Source organism: Myxine glutinosa, chromosome 6 (assembly GCF_964187855.1).
Source record: "Myxine glutinosa chromosome 6, kmMyxGlut1.1, whole genome shotgun sequence".
Taxonomy (NCBI): domain Eukaryota; kingdom Metazoa; phylum Chordata; class Myxini; order Myxiniformes; family Myxinidae; genus Myxine; species Myxine glutinosa.
Window position 1 is genome coordinate 188,327,543 of NC_136266.1, and position 19,749 is coordinate 188,347,291.

Below are 19,749 nucleotides of genomic sequence, written 5' to 3' on the forward strand. Positions count from 1 at the left end.
ATGGAGGACGAGGGGGGCGGCAGTGGGGGAAATACCGTCCTAATGAGTGGAATGGAGGATGAGGGGGGCGGCAGTGGGGGAAATACCGTCCTAATGAGTGGAATGGAGGATGAGAAGGGGCAGCAGTGGGGGAAATAGCGTCCTCATGAGTGTGATGGAGGACGAGGGGGGCGGCAGTGGGGGAAATACCGTCCTAATGAGTGGAATGGAGGATGAGGGGGGGGGCAGCAGTGGGGGAAATACCGTCCTAATGAGTGGAATGGAGGATGAGGGGGGGGGCAGCAGTGGGGGAAATACCGTCCTAATGAGTGGAATGGAGGATGAGGGGGGGGGCAGCAGTGGGGGAAATACCGTCCTAATGAGTGGAATGGAGGATGAGGGGGGGGGGCAGCAGTGGGGGAAATACCGTCCTAATGAATGGAATGGAGGACGAGGGGGGCGGCAGTGGCGGAAATACTCCACTTCAATATGAAGTAGGCTATCAAAATCCCTGATGGTACTTATTAATAACCACCATAAAAGTAATATTTGCACAAGTTTGTACAAATGCTTCGAGAGGGGAATTTTAAATAATAACAATAATAATAATAATAATAATAATAATAATAATAATAATAATAGCTGCCCTGAAGAGTCGAGCAAAAAAATAAAAGATCTCAAGTTTTAATTACCTGCTTCGTTTATGCTGCAAAATAACAGCACACAAGTTTCATAAAAGGAAATCAGGCCTGGAACAATTGGATACAACTTCGAGGAAGGCGAAATGAAGCACAATGAAAAAAAGTATATATCACAGCGAAGAATGCGGCGTTTATTCACTGTGGTTTGACACCAGTCCATTGCGTACGCAACTCCCGGAAGGCCAAATGACATACTTTCGCCCTTTTTCCGGTGAGGCCAGGAACGACCGAGAGTTTTCGGACTGGATCCATCATTTTTTGCAGCCAGTCTCTCATGGTGCTCACGTTGCTGCAAATTGGTATGAACAATCAGACACAGAAACACCTGTTAATTCAAGGTGTCTTAATAAACTATTATTCCTGGGTATTCACAAGAATTAACTCATAACATTTCCAACCATTTGAAGTACAGTAGTCGTCTTAAACCCATTTGCAGTCATTCATTTTTTCAATTTCAACATTCATACATTCAATATCAATATCTATCTTATGTTTGAAGAATGCCATGTGTGCTTGCTTAGTTCTGCATTTTTGTTGTTATTTCACTCTGACAATTTTCTCTGGATTTTTTTTTTCATCTTAAAAGCAATCATCGATTGTAAGTTATGAATGTGTTTTTTTTGTTTGTTTGTTTTTTTGTATACAAGATCGAGGCTCGTGAAAGAGCCAACATTAATCACACAAAAAGTCAAACCGACACACAAAACACAAAAAACAAGGGGAGCGGCAGACAAGATGGGAAGAGAGTGGGAAGGACGCAAACACAACATTTGAGAGCAAGGACATCGGGAGGACTTGGGGGGAGGTGGGAGAGGTATAAAACATACGAACACTGCAAGGACTCTGGGGTGAATTACCGGGGGTAGAAAAGATCAAGGTTCTGGATGGGGGAAGATAAGAGATGGTGGTGAACAGCTGTTTTAAAGACCTGGAGGGAGGAGTGGGATTGAAGGGAGTGGGGGAGTTTGTTCCAGAGGCGGGAGAAAAGGGGAATGAAAAAGTGAAGGTGAGCAGAGAGCCTAGATTTTGGCAGTTTAACCATAAGAGGGTTGCAGGCAGATCTTGTGCGACCTGAAGGAATATTGGGGGGGACAGAGCACAGAGAGAGCTGGGGGAGCAAGGCCGGAGAGTTGTATGCACATGTAATTCAGCCAATGTCTGCCAGGCATGCTTTCAATACACCATTTTGATTGATTGATTCACATTGGTACTTCTGCCCTTTTTTGAAACCTTTTTCAAAACTTCCATTCCGATTTGCAATAAGTTATCGCGGTAACAGGATTTTTACCTAACATGACCTCTGACCTTTGACCTCGTGAGCCCAAAATCTATTCTGTTCATCGTTACCTCATTATACATACCTGCACCAAGTTTGACAAAGGTCCGTTCAGCCGTTCTCAAGTTATCGCGGTAACGAAAATCTATCACGGACAGACGGATGGACGGACAACCTGAAACCATAATGCCTCCAGCAACTTCGTCGGGGGTGACATAAAAATTATTCAAAGTAATGGGCACTCCTCGGGCCACCTACGGTGGGCAATGTGCTGTGTCACATTCTTGGAAATGCAGTTTATAATTTTTGAAAGAAATGTTGTTGATCACATATCATAATTTTGAGAAGATTTCATTCTATTATGAAGATTATTTTTAATACTGGCTAAGACCAAAGGTGGCGTTATTTCCGATGCACGCACACGCATATATATTGTTACATTTATGGGGGGTAGGCAATGGAATACCTTAGTCCAGGCAGATTGTATAGATTAGCGTGCCCCAAATGTTGCGAAGAAGAAGAAACCCTCATGTAACTAAGTAGGGATCCATTAGGCCAGATGTCGCGCAAGATCGTATATTTGTCTTCATGCGAGGGGTGGAGCTATGCTAATTAGTTCGGGTATAAGGGTAGATTCCCTGTGTGGAGTAGATTCCCTGTGTGGAGTCGCCTCTGTGGTTTTCCCTTTGTTCCTTATGACATGTGCAGCACCAGCCATTCACTCCGCCCCTAAATTAAATAACACCCCATAAAACCCACCGGATTCAGACATTCGGACACTTCCATGGTGCCACCAGCAGAGTCATCACAAGGGCTGGTAAGAGAGTCACACCCCGAACAATGATTGGTCGTGGCAGTGGAGCAATGCAATGGCACTCGCCGGTTGGAGCGAGCGCGGACGTCATAAAAGAATGTTCCAGAACGAGGAACAAAAAGGCTGAGTCCTGCCATTTTTGCTGTCTTGGTCCCGACATCCATAGCGAACGGTCGATTATTATTTGCTCTCTCTTGGTTTCGACGTTCGTGGCAGGCGGTCGCAAGTTGTGCGCGTCCTCATGACCCTGGCTTTGATCGCGTGTGGTCGCAGTTCGTGCTCTTGGTCCTGACATTGAACATCAGCGGTCAACATCCTTGCAGCTCGCTTGGTTCAGACAATCATCGTTGGTGGTCCAAATCATGTTCTCCCGGGTACTGGTGTTCCAGGCTGGGAAAAAGGCAGACAAACTCTCTCCTTCTTGGTGTTGGCTCGTGGCGGTCATGCTGGTGCAGTGTGCGGACTGAGCAGAATGACGGGGCTCAGTGCAGACGAGCAGGAAGCCGTCGATGGCAGCCAGGGCGCAGGGACCGGAGTGCAAGCAAACGCACCACACAGACAATAATTACTTTCATTTATTTTCCCCTTGTGTGTATTTTAGTCCGTAAGGAGCATCCTCAACTTAGGAATATTTTACTGTGCATTATTTGTTGCTTGGCATTAGTTTTATTAAATCCATTGTTTATGGCATTTAAATTTCTCATCTGTCTTGTTTAATTGTCGTGGGTTCGAGGACGGCCAAGTGAAACCCATCCAGGTAAGCTCGCTGCCCTCTACAACACCCTCACGCGTATAAATAACACAACCATAGTTTGAGTGAACGCCTCGGGGTTAAAGCTCGGTTGGCCATCCGTCACCAGGGGTGTTAACCCCCCAGTGAACGAGACAATATATTATATATCATATATATCATATTGTCGTGCGATCCCTTCGGTTAACACCAGGGTACGCGGAAGACCGAACGGCTTTAATGGAGGCGACGATCAAATACGGATTAGGCTATAAAAGCAAGGGGGAAGGAATGAAGAGGAAGAAGCGGAGCGCTTACCTCCCGGCTCGCTCGCGCCAGCGTCTTCAACCTGGAAAGTGATTAACTCAAACGAGAACGGGTTTAAAAGGAAATGGAGAATAATACAAGGGTTTATTCGAAATAAAGATCGGGACAGGGAAATGCGATGATAAAATAGAATTCTAAATTGGGACATCCCCACTCACACTTCGGATACGAGACAAAGGAAAATGAATTAATAAAATAACCGTCCGTCGTGTACTTGTGAAATGTGGTACGAGCTTATCTGTCTGTAGTCTGTGTGTCCGCTGTCCAACGCGGCTCCATCCGGCCCCGCTCGTGCGCCACCAGGCCTCGAGCGACCCGCTCACCCCGGCTTCGTCTGTTCAGCGGCATGCCTTGCTCCAAGCTCCAAGCACCGCATCAATGCAGGGCTAGCGATCTCCACGCAAAGCCGATCTCCAACACGAGGCCGACCTCCAACACGAGGCACAAAGAGAGACAGGAACAGAGAGAGCGCGGGAGGAAGAAAGGAAACGAATCGGCCCAGGCCAGCAGAGAACAGCGCGCAATCCCGGCAAGCCGGCAGTTTTACTGCTCGCCCTGTGACGTCAGGCCTTTCTTTCTCCAACCAGCGCTGCGACCCTCGTCTTCTAGAACGTTCGCACTCGCTGGCTTTCTTCCATTTGTCGAGTGCCTCCCGCTCCAACAAATCATCCGTTCCCTGGGCGTGGCTATAGCCTGCCATGAGGCTTGTTGCTAGCCCAGCTGATGGTGTGGCTGGCTGCGGCCCATGCGGCGGTGCCCCGATCTGGCTTCCTGCCTGTTTCCCAAAGTCGTTGTGGTAAGGGAGGGGAACTCTTTAATGTGTGCTCTAAGGGATCTATCTAGTGTCTATGTGAGAATGCGTTGCCATAAGGGACAGGTTTGGCGACAGATGGGACGACGAACAAAGGAATCTTATCCATAATCTCTGTACTACTTATCACGCCCCACTCCCTCGTAGCGGGGACACCAATACAGCTTATACCGACAAACTGGGCTAACCATAGATTTACAAGGTAGATTTCCTATCGCGACAGACGAAGCATGATACCTATTCAGATCTACCTGGCTCTATATATCACTCTACCCAAATTCATAACAGCCCCCCCTCTCCCACTCCCTGGAACCGTAGCTCCTGCAAGGTTCACTGCAGGCGCTACCATTCCAGTCTTAACACTTACCGTCTCACACTTAATTAACCTATGAAATAAATCAGGAGGGCTGTGGGAAGTGAGCTGGAGCCACTTACCTATTCTCCTTAACATGCTAATCCCCTTACCAATCATTCAAACATGTACAATCATTTTGATTGGTCGTTCCTGTGGTGGTGTTGGTGTTGCCTGGTGTTGGCTTAGTGGTTCGGGTGCCGGCTTGGGATCCTAGGATCCTGAGTTCGAATCCCGGTCGATCATTGAATTAACACCAGGGGGGGTTGACTCAGCCTGTCATCCTTCCGAGGTCGGCAAATTGAGTACCAGCTTGCTGGGATGAATGATCCTGGTGTGTACCCCGGTTTAGAATAGGTACACCGTATCCCTCCTCATCGTAAGAGGTGACGAAGGGTTGGCGTCAGGAAGGGCATCCGGCCATAAAAAAAACTGCCTCAAAAAGGGAACCATGAGGTCATGGGGCCCGCAAGGCTAACCCCCGATTTAGCGGGGAAAATGGCCTCAAAACGATCATTCATTCATTCATATTCATTCATTGTTCCTGTGGTGGGACGAAACAAACAACATTCAAACCTATCCTAACCACAAACCTTAACCTTAACCAAAAATTCAAAACTAATACGCATTTGTACAACCCCAATCTACAGACCGCATCCCCTGGTGGATGCCACAAGATGCAACCTTACCTGCGGGGCCATCCCAATGCACCCCAAAATTTCCACGGGCCCTGTCCTGGTGTTACAGGTGAGTGACATGGCTCGGTGGATTTCGCCCTCATTCATTCAACACAACCCCATAACCACTCATACACATTCCATAAATCATCACAATACTTTTTTCTATTTTTTATTTATTTTGTATACAAGATCAAGGCTCGTGTAAGAGCTAACATCAATCACAAAAAAGCAAATGGACACACAACACATACAATAAAGGGACCGGGAGACAAGATGGGGAGAGAGAGGGAGGCACACAAGTACAACAGCAGAGAAGTTCCCAATCCACTGGAATGCGGCTTTCATTGTGAGAGCATGAAGCAAAATATTCTGTGGTCTCATAAGATGAAAATTGAACTCTTTGGCCTGAATGCAAAGTAAAGTACTGTGTATGGCAGAAAGCTCATCACCGAGCACAGCTCATCACTCATCTACCACCATCCCTTCCGTGAAGCATGGTGGTGGCAGCATCATTCTATGGGGATGCTTTTTAACGGGAGGGACGAGGAGACTTGTGAGGACAGAGGGAACAATGAATGGAGCCAAATGCAGGTGAATCCTTGAGGAGAATCTGCTTCGGAGTGCAAAAGACCTTAGATCGTGGCGAAGATTTACGTTCCAACAGGACAATGACCCCAAGCATACAGCCAAAGCAACACTGGAATGGCTTCAGAAGAAAAACAGGAAAGTCCTTTAGTGGCCCAGCCAAAGCTCAGAATCTGTGGACAGACTTGAAGATTGCTGTTCACCAACATTCCCCATCCAACTTGACAGAGCTTGAGCAAATCAACAAGTCCTCCACGCTGGCCGCGCTTTTTCTTTCTCCAAGGGGATAGAGCACTACTTAAAGAGCACTACTCTACTTAAATCAATAGAGCACATATTTCACCCCCCCCCCGCAGGACCATGGCAGAGATGTCATATCACGTGTGCATTTCTCTCAACTAGGCAGCAGGGAGGTACCGCACAAGTAAGATGGTGGGGGCGCTTCAGGCTGTGGTGCCCGCAGTCTCAAAAACAAGTCACTTGACTCACAAGTTCATTGCCCCCCCACCCTTTACCCCTTGGCCCCATGACAGCCAAACAGCCCTTTCCGCCGTTACCCCTCCGGTGAGGGTCTCCACACACACCAGGCTCCGTGGCCTCCTGCCTCATCGCGCTACACGGGTCGCCGGGAGTCTCCCTTACCCCAAGGCGCCCAAATAGACCCTCCACCGACGAGCTCCAATTTCCAGATACCACTGGCCGCCAGGGGTAATTGCCGCAGAGGGGGCGGGGGGGGGTGGGGCGCAGGCATCGCTCCTCAGAGCTTGATCTGTATCTGCGGACACACACACACCTTCCCCACCCACAAAATCCCCAAAACACATTTCATCCCCCGCTGCCATTCCATTCTCAACACATATTGCCAAAGATGGTACAAAAGAGTTGCCATGGCCTGCCAATGTGAAATCCTCTTCACATTTAAATCAATAAATCTCAAAAGCACAATAATCACCACTCCCTCTCAGTTTCCATTCTCCACGACCACATAAAAACACATACCACAACACCAAAACAAACGCCACCCACAAGCCTCTGTGGCACACATTCCATCCCCCTCACCGGCCATGTCATCACTCTAACCCGCCCGCAACTCCAAATTACATGTCCCCAATTTAATAAGCAAGTCCTGAAGCCTGGGACAGTAACCATCAAGGCCTTACCTCTACCTTGATGAGCAGGTAATTACCGGTTGGTCAGGCCCAAAAGTGCCATCCGCCCTCAAAATCCCAAAATTTATCATTGGACCAATCAAATTCTTCCAAATTTCACTTTTGTCCCCACTATACTGGCAGGCATGTGGATCCGCATCCAACGGTGAACTGTTCTAAACAACTACATGTGGCTACGACAGCTCCGCACCTCCACCGTGCAATGGTCACCGGGACAAGCCGAGTCATCGAAACGTCAACATGGCCCATGAGTGTCCATAAGGGTGCGACCCACCATCCATCCTTCGGCCCCACCTGCGAGGAACATGGCTGCACCAGCCCCAGCTGGCCAAAATGTGGTGAGCACCTGCTGCCAACAAACACTACCGCACGCACAACCTCGGCCCTGGGGGAGACGGTCGCAGTGCGTGGCATTCCCCTCACGTCACCCACGCCGCCCCCATCCCCCAGCCCACAGAACTGCAGCCCCCAGTGCCCACCCACACTTGACCACACCAAGGTCCAGTCAACAGCCATGCTCCACCAGGAGATCCACCCAGAAGACATGGTCCACACACCTCGGACACCCATAGCACCACGTTGACCCTCAGACTACCCAACTGCATCCCCATAACCCCGCGTCCCAAATATTGGCGCAATCGCCCCCGCAACCAGTTGAGGCTATGTCCTGCTAACCTGTCAATTTTATCACAGCCTCCAACACTTTGGTCTACACACCTGGATCAATAATGGTGCCACTGATGTCAGTGACCACCATGACATTTCAAAATTCACCCTTAAATTTGCATCTAACCCTTAGATTACCCATGCCAAACATTTATCACATTTTACTAATCTCACCAAAGAACGATGCTTTGCCATACACATGCCAGCCGAGTATGGCCCACATGCTCGGCACGTTACCAATTCCCATTCAATACTCCCATGGCTCTCTTCCCAAACCGAGAGTCCATAAATCATAACAGAACATCTGTGGAAGGTCACTCTCACACCATCACGTTCTACAGATGCTCTAATGGTTGTCAGGCAGGCTATAATCCATCCCTGTCCATGCAGATCGACCCGTGTCCATAGACCAGCATAGCATGGCAGGTCATCACATGCTGGCTGTCCCAGAGTCTCAGGGAGAGGGTGTCAAGCCGCATGCCCGGGTGGTCACCACATCAGGCCCATGTTGGCCGTCCGCGATGCCACCACCAAAGCGCGACCCACAACACCTCCCCCGAGTGGTCCTCAATATACGCCATCCCAGGCACCTGAGGAACCACCTGGGACGCCCCCGGAAGTCTTAACTCCCACCAGGGTCCGGTGACCCTGCCGGCCCGAGCCACACGCTCGGGCGGCACCCCGATAGACAAGGGATGCCACACTCCACCAGACCCCCCGTGGGGCCCAGGTCGTACCATGACACCCATGGCTGGACCCCACGTCCAAATCTCGCCAGCACAGCCCCCCAGCTGGCTGGCATAACAAAATTTCCAAAGGGGCAACTTTTGCCCGAGGCCATCCCCAATGACCTCTCCCAGTCCACATTCCACAGCCCGGGGACCAGCTCTCTCCATGGCTGCGCCAAATCACATTCCCATCGAAATTTAATTTTAAATATCTTTCTCCTTTTAAAAAATTTCAGTTCCAGTGCCAAACCGCAGCTGCAGGTAACAACCCCCTCAGGTTTTTCTGCCCCTCCCTGCAGCTGGTCCAAGTTCCCTACGGGGACCAAGTTTCCCGAGGCTCGATCTCCCGATCGTCCAATGTCCAAATCTAGCCCGGAGCCAACACACTCCTCCAACTGGGTATGCAATTTCGGAGCCTCTGTTACCCAATCAGTGTGCACGGTGAGGGTCCCCTCGGTCACCTCAACCACCTCCTCAGACCGACACCTCCTCCCCGAAACTCCTTTGGGCCCGGTCAAACTCCGCCTCCATGGGACTGTCCCAGGTTCCCAACCGCTGGATCAAATTATTTTCATCACCATCACAAATCATTTTTGGCCCACCACAGGCCTGGATCAATAAATACCTGGTCCGGTTCCATTACTCGGACCCCCAATAATGTTACCCCCTCTTGCTTTGAACCACTGCCCTGGCACAGCAAGGATTCAAATCCATCCCTCTGTTGATGTGTTGACATCCACCCGGCCCCGATAGACCTCCAGGTCACCATGTGGGAAACATCCCCCATTACAATTTTCACATTCCCCATTCACCTGTGGGCACTCCACATTCACCTGTGGACACTCATCTACCTGTGGACACGCCCCATTTACCACTTCACATGCCGCAATCAAATTTTCCCCATTTAAATTTCTACCTTCACTTCCTTCCCACTGCGATTCCAATTTTTCCATTCCCGGTGCTATTCCCTGCTCGTGAGCACCATCGGCACCATTCTTTCGTTCTTCCTTCAATTCTTCATTCGTCCAGGCATCCATTTTGTTAATCATTCCGTCAATTTGATTTTCCAATCGCTCACTCATCGTGTCCATTTTATTTTCCAATCGCTCCAGAAATTGCATTAAGGCCTGGTTGTCTATGGGAGCCGTTCCTATGGCGGGGAGAGCTCCATCACGATGCTCCATCCCCACTACCTCCGACTCACTTCGAATGCTCCCCCCATCTTCCATTCTTCCTTCCATATCGCGCACCTCCTCCTCCGTTGAGAGAAGGTCACTATCCCACGCGGATTTTACCTCAGAAACCGATTTAGATTTTTACTGATGCCCGTTCGCGTCCCACGCACCAATCGACTATTCCAATTTACCGCCTCCGACTAGAACAAATTTTTCGTCCAGATTCTCCACACTCGACACCAAATTTACTATAGGGTTCAAATCCCACTCCTGACACCATTTGTCGCGCGATCCCTTTGGTTAACACCAGGCACCGCGGAAGACCGAACGGCTTTAATGGAGGCGACGATCAAATACGGCATAGGCTATAAAAGCACGGGAGAAAGAATGAAGAGGAAGAAGTGGAAGCGCTTACCTCCCGGCTCGCGCGCGCGCGCCAGCGTCTTCAACCTGGAAAGTGATTAACTCAAACGAGAACGGGTTTAAAAGGAAATGGAGAATAATACAAGGGTTTATTCGAAATAAAGATGGGGACAGGGAAACGCGATGATAAAATCTAATTGTAAATTGGGACGTCCCCACTCACACTTCGGAAACGAGACAAAGGAAAATGAATTAATAAAATAACCGTCCGTCGTGTACTTGTGAAATGTGGTGCGAGCTTATCTGTCCGCAGGATGTGTGTCCGTCGTCCAACGCGGCTCCGTCCGGCCCCGCTCGTGCGCCACCAGGCCTCGAGCGACCCACTCGCACCGGCCTCGTCTGTTCAGCGGCACGCCTCGCACCAAGCACACCGCACCAACGCAGGGCTAGCGATCTCCATGCAAAGCCGATCTCCAACACGAGGCCGATCTCCAACACGAGGCACAAAGAGAGACAGGAACGGAGAGAGCACGGGAGGAAGGAAGGAAACGAATCAGCCCAGGCCAGCAGAGAAGAGTGCAATCCCGGCGAGCCAGCAGTTTTACTGCTCGCCCTGTGACATCAGGCCTTTCTTTCTCCAACCAGCGCTGCGACCCTCGTCTTCGATAATGTTCACACTCGCTGGCTTTCTTCAATTTGTCGAGTGCCTCCCGCTCCAACCAATCGCCCGTTCCTCGGCGTGGCTATAGCCTGCCACGAGGCTCGTTGCTAGCCCAGCTGATGGTGTGGCTGGCTGCGGCCCATGTGGCGGTGCCCAGATCTGGCTTCCTGCCTGTTTCCCAAAGTCGTTGTGGTAAGGGAGGGGAACTCTTTAATGTGTGCTCTAAGGGATCTATCTAGTGTCTATGTGAGAATGCGTTGCCATAAGGGACACAGGTTTGGCGACAGAGGGGACGACGAACAAAGGAATCTTATCCATAATCCCTGTACAACGCCCCGCTCCCTCGTAGCGGGGACACCAATACAGCTTATACCGACAAACCGGGCTAACCATAGAAATTACAAGGTAGATTCCCTATCGCGACAGACAAAGCGTGATACCTATTCAGATCTACTTGGCTCTATACATCACTCTCCCCAAATTCATAACAATATACATATTATATATACTAGGGCATGCCCGTACTATATATATATCTAAAATTATATCCCCCCCCTCTATTTACATGAAATGGTTTGGTCCATTCGCAAAGCCAAAGCGAACGGCTTGCGAGTACGGTGACAATCCCCCCCCTCTATTTACATGAAATGGTTTGGTCCAAAGCGAACGGCTTGCGAGTACGGTGACAATCCCCCCCCTCTATTTACATGAAATGGTTTGGTCCAAAGCGAACGGCTTGCGAGTACGGTGACAATCCCCCCCCCTCTATTTACATGAAATGGTTTGGTCCAAAGCGAACGGCTTGCGGAGTTTGGTAAAGAAATCGCCATAGCTCGGTAACTACTTCTCCGATTAATATGAAACCTTGAAAAGGCACATCCTCGGGTCCCCAGCAATATACCTGGCAAGTTTCAAGTATATCGGACCGGTAGTTGTCGAGAAACAGCGGTCGCATACACACAGACACACACACAGACACACAGAGATTACTGGAATTATAGATAGATATATATATATATATATATATATATATATATATAAATATATATATATATATATATATATATATATATATATATATATATATATATATATATATATATATATACACACACATCATATTGTTACAGTTTTTAGAACCTTCACTTTGTAAATTTAGTATTAAATTTCCTGTGTACATTTCCCCTTTTAATTGGCTGTTAAAAGGACCTCTCTATAGTTATTTCTTTATTCAATTTTTTTTTTTTTTTTTTTTTTGTATACTGAATCGAGGCTCGTGAAAGAGCTAACATTTATTTCACAAACAAATCAACCAGACAAAAAAAATATACAAAAAGAGGGAGCGGAAGACAAGATGGGGAGAGAAGGGGAAGCACACAACCACAACATTTGAGAGAAGGGAGAAGTGTGGGAGTATAAGATGTCAGTATAAGGCTCTGTTTCCCATTACTTGACACTGCATTGCACCGAATCAAATAAGATAGAATCCCCTTTCAATTGCCACCCATAAAACGCAATTCCCGGCAGCGTTCGCTGCCCTGGCTGGGGGCTCGCTCAAATCGCCCCAAAAACCTCCATTACGCACATGGTTAAGCTGGAGAAGAAGGAGGAGGAGCCGTCGGATCACGGGCGTGGCGCCACCTCGTCATCAAAGGTGGAGCCAGCGAGCCCCCCACCAGCCAACCAGGGCTGATGAGAGACCATCACGGGCGTGGCGCGCATTGATCTTAAAGCGCGTTATAAAAGCGCCCGCGCAAGCCTTTTTCGGGAGATGCGGCAGATGCGTGACCCAGCAGATGTGACCCAGCTGAGTTCTGAACCAAGGGATTTCTGCAGAGAGCTGCTTCAACCAGCCGAGTGAAGCTCTGACGGGGCAGCGAGTGACTCTACCGGTGTGCGGTGTAAAGCTGAATACGAGGAGCTGTCGGCTCTTCGCTTCCCGCCCGGAGCGGACCCGTTTACTGTGCCCTGTGGTCCCACCTTTGCATCATTCCAGCCATTCGTTCCTGCCCTCATTCATCCATTTGTGTACGTGAGTTTGTCTTGTTTGTTCTGTCTGGGGAATAAGTAAGACTGTATAGATAAGCTAGAAATTGCTCTGTGTCCTTCTGCTCCTTCCATTTCCCTGTAAATTACATTTCTTTTCTTCTCTGCTTTGGTTGTGTGTAAATAATTAATAAATCCCTGTGTTCTTTCTTTACCCCTTTTGCTTCTTCACATTCGGTCGCTTTAGAGGTTTCCACATTGAACACCTGTGGCACGATTTGGCCAACGTTTAGGATCGGGTTTAGTTTTTGTTAATGGCTCGAGCCGCGGGCTGCTAAAAACCGCTCGGCAAAATAACATCTTGTCCGTGGTCTCGAGCGAAGTTGCCCACCTGCCTCGTGGAGGGAGCGGGGTAGCTTCAGGAGCGGAGACGGCCAGTGAAAATAAAAGGGGGATTAACCCCCCCCCCCCGCTAAAGGGGAGTGCCGTACTCCGTTTCCGTAACAATTGGTGCCGGGAGCGAGATTAGGACCTGAAGTGCGCTTAGCGCACTCAAAATTACGAGTGGTCGAAATTTTATTTAACATCCAAATTTAAAATCGTGCCATGGATAATCAAGGTGACCGGATGCCGGTAGGGGAGATAGAAGAAGGGGTAGAATCGACCCAGGACCCCGGGGAGGATTTGGGAATAATGGAGGAGCGCAATACGCATTGGGTTGTGGAGGGTTCAAGCGCACAAGATGGCGCCCTCACGCACGAGGTTTCAGGCGCACAAAATGGCACCTCGCACGAGCGCGCGGTAGCCGCGCCCGCTGTAACACTACCAGCAGGCTTTGATGTGGGGGACTTCGTGGCGCAATTCACCGCGATGCTGAGAATGAGTGTGGGAAGCCAACTTGAGCAATTGGGAGACCAAATTGAAGCAATAACGGACGAAATGAGGGCCGCTAGAGAGGGAATGGAAAACAGAATGGGTGACCAAATCGGGGAAGTAAACGAGGGGTTGGCGAGGAGGGCAAGCCACATATGAGGTAAGGGAAGCAGAGAGGGACACAGACCGCAGGTTGGGCGAGCAGGTCCCAGGGGTACGCGACGAGGTAAAGCGGGTCGAGAAGCGCTGGTTGAGCGAGGCGGAGAAAAGCGCGGGTAAAATGACGGGTACAGAGATCGCGACCCGGGGTATGGGGCAGCCAGCGACCGCTGAAGTAGAGGGAATTTTAATAAAGCCAGCGGTCGTCAAAGAAAAAGCAAAAGTTGAAATTGAACTTGTAGAGACGACAGACTTGGAAAAGCAACAGTTGGAGGAGGGAATGGATAATGTACAAAGTCTGAATACACATCCTGATGCTGTACTTGCTAATCCTTATAAAGATTTGCAGGTGCGCGTGGAGAGGAGGATCCCAAAGGTGAGTCGTGCTGTGTATTGTGCGGGGAGATTTTGCAGGAGGATGTTTGGCGCAGAATTTTTTTTCGCGCGCTTGGGATCGAGAAAGCATCCGGGCGTTGGTGAAGGGTCCCCTGTGAGTGGTGTGAGTGGAAATGGCGTGCTTGTGAGGAAAGAGTGTGCGTCGGCGAGTGAGTGTGTTATAAAGTGTGGGAGTAAAACCGAGTGCGAGCGAGAATGCACGTCGGAGTGTACTGAGTGTGACCCGGAGAGTGAGTTGGTGGTGGCGCAGGTGCGAGAGGGCACATCGGAGCACGAGTGTGAAACCGAGTGCGAGCGAGAATGCACGTCGGAGTGTACGGAGTGTGACACGGAGAGTGAGTTGGTGGTGGCGCAGGTGCGAGAGGGCACATCGGAGCGCGAGTGTGAAACCGAGTGCGAGCGAGAATGCACGTCGGGGTGTACGGAGTGTGACACGGAGAGTAAGGTGGTGGTGGAACGTGTGCGAGAGTGTACACCTGAGTTGGTAGTGGCGCAGGTGCGAGAGGGCACATTGAAGCGCGTGATCGGGTGTGCAGAAGAGTGCGCACCCATGGTTGTCACAGAGGATGTGACCGAGGAGCGGGTGCGAGGATGCACGCTTGGGATGAGTGTGCGAGGAAGCACACCTGAGTTGGTTGTGGCGCGGGTGCGGGAGAGCCCATTGAAGCGCGTGAGTGGGTGGATGTGAGAGTGCACGCCCATGGTGAGTGTTACGGAGGACGTAACGGAGGAGAGGTGTGGAACGAAGTGTGCGAACGACGAGTGTGCGCAAGAGGTGTGGTGTGTAACAGGGAGTACGGTGGTGGAATTGACAAAGTGCATGGGATGTATGAGCAACAAACGGAACGTGTGGTGTGAGCATGCGAGTAAGGCATCGACGTGGACCGGAGCAGCATTTAGGGCGACGGATAGCGGACGCGAGCACTCGGGGGGCGGTGCGCTTTGTTGGATGCGAGGCTCAGCGCGGATCGGTGCTGCATCGCTTCTCTTCGAAGCGTCGTGCACCATTCGGGCCTGGCCCCGCCCCGCACGGTCGAGTCCGGGCTTTGCAGGGCAAAGCGACCGGTCTGGTTCAAGGGCAAGAAGGAGGGATCGGAACGGTGCCCCCTTGTGGTTGCGGCGTTCCGGCCGGGCGGGATCGAGCCATCGGGCCGGAGACCACAAGGATCCGCGTCGAGATGGTGCGTGGAATCTCGGGCCGAGCATGCCGCCTCCCCAGAATCGTAAATGCCGGACGGACTCAACCTGCAGGCGACCAAACCACCCGAATTCATTGCTCGGCTTTGCGAAGCCGAGTTTTAATGATGTAATGACATACCGAGAGGCTCAGATATAGCGGACGGTGATGATGATAGTGTTTTGGATCCGAAATTGAGAATAGTGAATAGGATTGGCAGAAATGATTGGCAAATTGATGATTGGTAAAATGATTGGCAGTGATTGGCAAATTTTGATTTGCAGGAAATTTGATGGCAAAATTCATAGTGCGAGATGCCCGAGGTGGAGGGATGGCAAATCCACCATCCCTCACATACACGGGGCACATGATCACTAGCTATGGGGTTTATGGCAGTGTTAGCTCGCCGAGGGAGGGTTTGGATAAAATGATAGGGATCTAGAGAAGATTGACCATAGGTAACGAGAGATTTAAGTAGCGACATTATACCTGTAGTGGGGATGTAGAGAGTAGGGTAGTTGGATTATAACGACGAGGGAGCGCAATAGTATAAGGGGCGACTGGGAAGCGCGAGTTTCAGAGGGGAGTAGTTAGATCAGATGATGCCGTGTGTGTGAGTCTTAGTATTGAGCAAATGAGGCAATGCTCGTGAATGGTGCCGTGTGTGTGTGTGTTGAAAGTGTACTCAGCAGCGTATTGTGAGAAGTGTGAGATGAGTGACATTGTGTTGAGTGAGTGAGCTTGCATGGGGTGCAAGTGAAGAACATATGTTTGTGGAACGCTTGGTGGGTATGTCCAAGGTGCAGCCGGGGGGTGTGTCCGTGGTGCAGCCGTTGGGTATGTCCGAGGTGCAGCCAGGGGGTGTGTCCGTAGTGCAGCCGGTGGGTGTATCCGTGGTGCAGCCCGTGGGTGCGTCCGTGGTGCAGCCGATGGGTGCGCCCGTGGTGCAGCCGATGGGTGCGCCCGTGGTGCAGCTTGTGGGTGCCTCTTGGGCTTGGTGAAATGATGAATTGCTAGGCAATGCTCGGGAAAGATGTGTGTATGAGCGTGGGAGAATTTGGGTGCCTGAGGCAATGGTTTGGAGAGTTAGAAGTGTATTGTGAAAAGTGTGAGGTGATTGTGAGTTGTATTGAGCGTGGAAGTGTATGGAGCAGCGTATGAGGAATAATTGTGATTGTGCATTGTATTGAATGAAGAAGCCTGGGAGGAAGGAGGGTGCAGGAAGCACCAGGTGTGATGGCACAGGTGTGCAAATACAGGTATGGAGCATGGTTGTATGGAATAAATGGTCTGGAATGTATGGAGTATGGAATGGATGGTGTGGAGTGAGTATGGTGGAAACTGTGCAGTGGAGTGGATGGTGCGAAGGTGTGTATGGGGAGGATGGACCCCATCACGAATACCCGGGGAGGGTAGTTTAAGAGTTACGTAGAGGGTATAGGTATATTGTGGTGGGATATTGGCATCTGTGGTGCGTGTGGAAGAATGGTGTTTGGATGGGTGCATTAGTGACATGGAAATGGCTGGGCGTGTGGCCTGTTAGTGTGTGTAGTTAAATGGGCACTCCGCCACTGAGGATGTCGGCCAGGTGAGGCCGCAGGTGGGCTCTGGGAGCTGTTAGAGTTGTGGATGGGGCCCGAGGATCCAGAGGACGGACCCGGGTAGCCCAGTGCCAGAGAGGGCACCGAGTGGGGAGAGCGCCAGAGGGCCTTCCCCAGGTAGATAGGTTAGGGTAAGGAGCAGGTAAGCTCGGAGGCAACTGCAGTGGTGGAGGTGTGCAGGTGGGTAGACCTGCTGGGAGAGCCACACGACGCAGTCCTGAAATTGTGCAAAGGCACAGGGAGTTGAACCGGGGGAGTGAGACCCCAAATTGAGGAAGCACCACAGTTTGGTCAATGGGAATTTGGTTCTTAAAACCGCATAGAGTAAGATGGCCAATGGATTGGCAGGGAAAGACCCCGGGTAGTGTAAAGTGTATTAAAGTCATTTAGAGGATAGTTAGGATTAAGAATCTCCTCGCACCATCGACATCCACTCACCTGAGGAGATGACGTAACTCCACGCCATGCCATGATTTGTTTTTATTATTTTTGTGCAGATGTTTTGGGATGGTAAGACGCATCATGACGTAGGTGTGACATTGTGCTGATGTTCCATCTCTCCCTCCTTAAGAGGGATTGATGAGGAATTTGGGTGATGGCAAATTTTGGATTAATGGGAGTGAAGACGAATTTGGTATAGGGGAAATATGGGGAAGACGAGACATTAGTGACGAATTTGTAAATGTGTAGATTTTTGTACATGTGGGGTAAGGGCAAGGGTAGAGTAGGTAACAGGGGGGGGGGGGGGGGGGTGACGTACGGTAGGGACGAACTTTCTCACTTCGCTCTCCGTACGCACCTAGTCTTGCATTGCCTTGTTGATGTGTACCCTTGTGACCTTACCCCTCACTCACCTGTCTTCTGTCTCCCTGTCTGCCAACCGAGGACTGTGCTCGCTGGGCACCGAGGGGAGCGTGCGGGAGTCCGCCATGGTGTACCAGAACTCCCACAACCAGCATGCATTGCATTGATGCACCACTTATGGACCGCCGTCTTGCGGCCAAGCACCACTTTATGGACCCCACATTTCGGGGCCTGGCACCTCTGCTGGAGCCGGCCACGATGGCCCAGGGTCTTGCTTGCAGACCTCGGTAAGGTGGCACCGATGCCACACAGGTGGACCACCCTTAGTTGGCCCCTGTGGCCCTAAATAAAAATGGACACGTTCTGTGCTGTTGATTATGTCCAAATAGGCCGCATGAAGCAAGAAAACATCAGGAAGAACATCGGCCCAGCAGAGAAGAGGAAGACCACCACCAGTTGTTTTTTTGCGTGTGCTTATTATGAACTGGTGACTGTGCACCAAATGGTGCTTATGGTGCTTTTGGTGTTTTGGTGATGTCTTTATAGTACTGGTGCGTCGATGCAATGCGTGCTGTCTCCTCCCTCCCAACAGGAATTTCTTTTTGTCTCCCCAAAAGAAAAATCACAGGTCCTGGGTTGCGTTTTGTAAATAGTCAAATAATGCCAATGTAAATAATGCTCCCCCACCGTAAATGTTTAGTTTTGAAAATAATTCCGCAATTCGGTTAGCTGTGGGTGTGAAACTGTTAGGCAGGGTGCAACGCAATTAGCGGGACATATTTATTTGTGTTTTAAAACTGTCGCACTCAGGGTCAGGTTAATTGTAGAGGGAATTACACCTACGTAAAATTTTTGGGCCGGGACGTCCCGTAAGGAAGGAGGGTGCAGTGTTGGGGATATGGGAATTGTGTGTGTAATTTGATGTAAATTTTCCCCCTTTTGTATGCTGTAAATATTCCCTGTAAATATCACCCTCCAATTGTAGTGTCAAAGATAAAAGGTCGTCTGTAGTTAGGCCATCGCACACACGTAGCAAATCTATGATTTCCCTCATTAGTTATGTCCTTAGTAAATGTAGTTGAAGGTTCTGTGATCCACTAGTTCATTACGTTGCACCGAATTAAATAAGACAGATCCCTCCGCCATGGCATCTTCAAAGTGCCAGGTTTATCCACTTTGCCGCATTTTGACTCCTTTAGCCACTTTGCTGCATTTTGACTCCTTTAGCCACTTTGCTTCATTTTATCCCCCGTCCACTTTGCTGCATTTGACTCCATTACGCACGAGGTAACCTCGGAGAAGAAAGGCGTGTCTCCACCTCGTCATCGGGGAGGGGGGGGGGGGGGGGGAGGAGTCAGCCAAGCGCGAGGAAGAAGGCATGGCTTTGCCAACGCCTCATCAAGAGGGGCGGGATCGGTGAGCCCTCGCACCAATCAAGGCTGAGGCGAGCTCACCGAGGGGCGGATCCAACGCACGCGGGTTGATCCCAAAAGCACGTCATAAAAGGGCAAGCGCGGGGTTTTATAGGACAGTTTTTGGAGAAGCGGACACGAATGGTTGCGTGCGCGGACTGCCTCGACGTGCTGACCCCTTGCGCTTGAGCTTGCGCCGCCTCGTGTCGTCTTGGGCCCTGCTGACTGCGGAATCGACGCGAGAAAAACCAGCATCACGCCACCGGCCCTGACACCTTCTCGAAGCGACCTCCCTGGACCGTGCCCCGTCCTGCTGGCATTCAA

The 19,749-nt window shown here is 50.4% G+C and overlaps 1 protein-coding gene across 1 annotated transcript in view; it reads right to left on the minus strand.

Annotated features, from left to right (window-relative positions):
• Positions 1-650: 650 nt before the first annotated feature.
• Positions 651-19,749, minus strand: part of KATNBL1 (katanin regulatory subunit B1 like 1) — a 141,410-nt gene continuing 122,311 nt past the window's right edge. Inside the window, exon 10 of the mRNA XM_078781011.1 lies at positions 651-969. Within this exon, the coding sequence (XP_078637137.1) occupies positions 816-969 (154 nt within the window). The 3' untranslated portion in view covers positions 651-815. The remainder of the gene's footprint in view (positions 970-19,749) is intronic.